This window comes from Colias eurytheme, chromosome 30, assembly GCF_061535395.1.
Source record: "Colias eurytheme isolate Ceu_HAF_F1 chromosome 30, ilColEury1 Martin Lab GWU primary, whole genome shotgun sequence".
Lineage (NCBI taxonomy): Eukaryota > Metazoa > Arthropoda > Insecta > Lepidoptera > Pieridae > Colias > Colias eurytheme.
In genome coordinates, this window is record NC_143009.1 from 1,143,181 (window position 1) to 1,147,090 (window position 3,910).

Consider the following 3,910-nt stretch of genomic DNA (forward strand, 5'->3'; position numbering starts at 1 on the left):
CGGGTGAAACCGCGCGGCACAATTAGTATTACAATATAGATATGATTTGATGTCCAAAATATGTTTAAAAATGTCTTCAAAACCCGTCAGTGATTCAAAGCCTACCCTTTGTAGATAAAGAAGATAAAAACCTTTAAGTTTAAACATTCCGCCACCAACGCTCATAAGTCACTGCAGAGTTTAAGCGATTTTGACATTAAAAGTGTCGGACGTTTATAACCTGCGATATTTCGTCGTGTCGTGTTGGTTTTGAGTCGTGGGGTGTGTAGTGTGGTGTGGTGTGCTATAGTGTTTTTTGTTATTTAATTAGGAAGTAATATATTTTTAGGTTAGACCTTTTTCTTTTTACAACATAAGTGTAACGTAAAATAAAGCCAAGCTAATTTAAATCTAATAAAGTAATGGTTTGCCTTTATTTTTAGTTATCAAAGTTATTTTAAACTATTTTGTACTTATTGTAATATAAAGAGAATGTTACTGGAATTGTTATTAATAACAATTTTTTATATTTTTAGCTCTAATATTGAAGATGAAGTATAAGATTCTAACACTAGAGAATTGAATACCTATCTTCCAAAGGACTGTATTTATTTCTATAGAAAATAAGCAAGTAATTATCTAAATTCTAATGGAACAAGTTTTTTCTTCAGGAAATAAACCACACTCAAAATGCTTTGACCGTGCGGGAGGTATGACGATGTAATGTATGAAAAATCAGTTTTATGTAGTGAGTTATTTTACATTATTAAGGCATTTGAATTTGCTATGTCGGAAGAGCTAATTTTCCGAAAAATAAATACACTGTGATCTGTATTACAGTCTGCGCTCTGAAAGGACCTAGTGTGAAGAACTTCCCGGAGATGCCGCCTTCTTGTCAGGATCAGATCGAGTTGGTGCCAGTGACCTGAACGTGGGTGTTTCCACGAAACTTTGTGCATAGATTTGCCCTTGAAGTAAGTGTTCGTAATGCAGAGTTGGTATTGCATGCAAAATTCCAGTAGACGCTGGCCGTTTTCGTTCATCCTTCCAACCCCCTCCCTACCCAAGCAGCTCGACCAGATTGTGTGATCTGACCCTACGCGATCACTCTCTGGTTGCAAGTAGGATACGTCTTACAGCTAAAAAGATCCACTCACCCCGTCCACGAGCCTTGCCAAAGCTGAATGCACTTTGTACTCGAGTCCCAGAGCTGATTGAAGCTTATGAAAACAGAGTCAAAGATGCAATAGATTCCTGGGACCATGATGCGAGTTTGGAGGATCAATGGATCCAGCTTAAGCTATTATTCACGAGAGAGGCTGCAGACATTTTCGGGGTACACAAAAAACAGAGTAACGATTGGTTTTCCTTTTACTGCGATAAGCTAACACCCTTATTAATATCTAAGCGCAATGCTGCAAAATCATACCGATTAGAACCGAACAACACCACTCGCACTGCACTTGCTAAGGCGAAAGCGCTCTTGCAACGCAACTCCCGTTACTATGCAAATAAGTACTGGGAAGATATGTGTACTAACATCCAGCGTTGCGCTGACACAGGGGACTTGGGTGGTTTATTTTCAGGGATAAATCAAGCCATAGGCCCCCAGCCCAGGAAGCCTCTCTTACTCAAAGAACTTGATGGAACACCAATTAACGACAATAACCGCAAACTTCACCGTTGGGCTGAACACTTTGGTAATCTTCTGTCAACTCCCGTACAAATATCGCCCGAAGCTCTAATTGGCCTTCCTCACATGCAAGCTCTTAACGAATTGGACGCCGCACCATCGTTTACTGAACTGCAGACTGCCACCTATAGTCTAAAAAATGGCAAAAGCGCTGGGCCCGACGAAATCTGTGGAGAAGTCTTAAAACTCAAGTGTGTGCTTCCTATTCTCCATAGATTCTTTTTAAACTGCTGGGAACAAGAATACCTTCCCAAGGAAATGCGGGATGCCAACATTGTGACTATCTACAAAGGCAGAGGAGATCGTGGGGACTGCAACAAATACCGAGGCATCTCTCTGCTCAGCATCGCGGGTAAAGTACTCGGTAGAATCGTATTGACGCGCGTGCAGAAACTAGCGGAACGTGTCTATCCCGAAAGCCAATGTGGATTTCGATCCAAACGGTCTACCACCGACCTGATATTCACTCTTAAACAACTACAAGAGAAATGCCGCGAACAAAACACACCTCTTTGCATTGTGTTCATCGATATCAGTAAGGCTTTTGACTCGGTGAGCCGCTCAGGTCTGTACGACGTCCTAACGAAAATCGGTTGCCCCCCCAAATTACTTCGAATTATCAAACTCTTTCATGATGGGATGAGTGCTTCCGTGATATTCGCTGGAAGCAAATCTGATCCTTTTTCTGTCAACAGCGGTGTACGTCAAGGATGTGTGTTGGCCCCTACCCTTTTTGGAATTTTCTTTTCGGTGTTGTTCAGGATTGCTTTTGGAGATGAGACGAATGGTATACACTTGCACAGCAGACACGATGGCAAATTGTTCAATCTGTCCAGACTCCGATCAAAGCAAAAACGTGAGGACCTTTATGTGAACTCCCTACTTTTTGCCGACGACGCTGCATTTGTAGCCGAATCTCCAGAGGAACTCCAAGTATTGCTAGACAAATTTTCACATGCTTGTGACCTTTTCTCTATGTCCATCAACACAGAGAAAACAGTTGTTATGACGCAAGGACTACAAGCTATCCCTCAGATAACCCTGAACGGCTCTCAGCTGCGAATTGTCGATAGTTTTAAATATCTCGGATCAACTCTGTCAAACATACTTACTCAGGATGCCGAGATTGACGTGCGCATAGGCAGAGCTGCTACTATGTTTGGCAAGCTAAATGATCGGGTCTGGGATAATAAATATCTGACAATCCCAACGAAAGTAGCTGTTTACAGGGCATGTGTGCTTAGTGTTCTATTATACGCGTCAGAAACCTGGACATCTTATGCCATCCACGAAAGACGTCTCAATGCTTTCCATTTACGTAGTCTTCGAAAAATACTGGGGATTACATGGCGTGACAAAGTTACTCATGAAAACGTCCTTAAGATCTGCAATATGTCAAGCGTCATTGCAATACTCAAAGAAAGACGTCTTCGCTGGTTGGGACATGTGCATCGAATGGAACCCACACGACTGCCCCGACAGGTGCTATTCAGCCAACTTGCGATTGGAAAAAGGCGTATCGGCCGACCGCTGTTGCGATTTAAGGACTGCGCAAAGCGAGATATGCAGTCTTTCAACTTGGACGTATCCAAATGGCAAGAGTACGCGAGCAACCGTGAGAGATGGCGCTCACAATTACGGGAAGGTTGCAGAAACCACGATCAGACTTGGTTTTCTAAACTGGCTGATAGAAGACAAAAACGACACGCCCAAACACAACTACCTGTCTCCGCTCAACTCCCTGGAGAACACAGGTGTCCCAAATGTGGGCGCACCTGTGCATCGCGTATTGGGCTACATAGCCATCGTAAGAAATGCAGTAGATAGAGACTCCTTACCGACTACGATAATCGTCTGAAATAGACGTAAACGGCCAATGATGAAATACACTGTGCAGTGTATATATATAGTATTGAAACTGAGAACTTGTCTCAAATCTTTTACTTACGACTAACATATCGTAAGTCGTGTCGTATCGTATAAACGTCCCAAATAGTTATTATTGATGACTCCAGGGCACACGGGAAGGTCGAAGCAAAAAAAAATGTCGGACCACGCACCGTATTTATTTGTATACTTGTATAATTTATTATAATTTTTAGAGAATCTTATTTTGTTGAATTTATATTTTTTTTGGTTTTATGGCATTCAAATGCTTTATAAATATAAATTTATAAAGAATAGAAAAAATTCGATCACGAGGCGGGACTCGAACCCGCATCCTTCGCGCCATTCCGG

General features: G+C 41.9%; 1 protein-coding gene across 1 annotated transcript; it reads left to right on the plus strand.

Moving 5' to 3' along the window:
- Window positions 1–702: 702 nt before the first annotated feature.
- On the plus strand, window positions 703–3,530 carry LOC149895677 (uncharacterized). Its single transcript, XM_090118453.1, has 4 exons — window positions 703–727; window positions 820–889; window positions 973–2,851; window positions 2,937–3,530. Exons 1-4 carry the CDS (start codon window positions 703–705, stop codon window positions 3,528–3,530), a joined length of 2,568 nt encoding a protein of 855 aa, XP_089974579.1.
- Window positions 3,531–3,910: the final 380 nt, after the last annotated feature.

What these genes read in the sequence shown, in the direction of transcription:
- LOC149895677 (XM_090118453.1), top strand. Translation starts at nt 703, where the DNA reads ATGTATGAAAAATCAGTTTTATGTA. An exon ending in TGAAAAATCAGTTTTATGTA is followed by an intron (nt 728 to 819) that starts GTGAGTTATTTT and finishes TCTGTATTACAG; the next exon opens with TCTGCGCTCTGAAAGGACCT. An exon ending in TTGGCAAGCTAAATGATCGG is followed by an intron (nt 2,852 to 2,936) that starts GTCTGGGATAAT and finishes TATACGCGTCAG; the next exon opens with AAACCTGGACATCTTATGCC.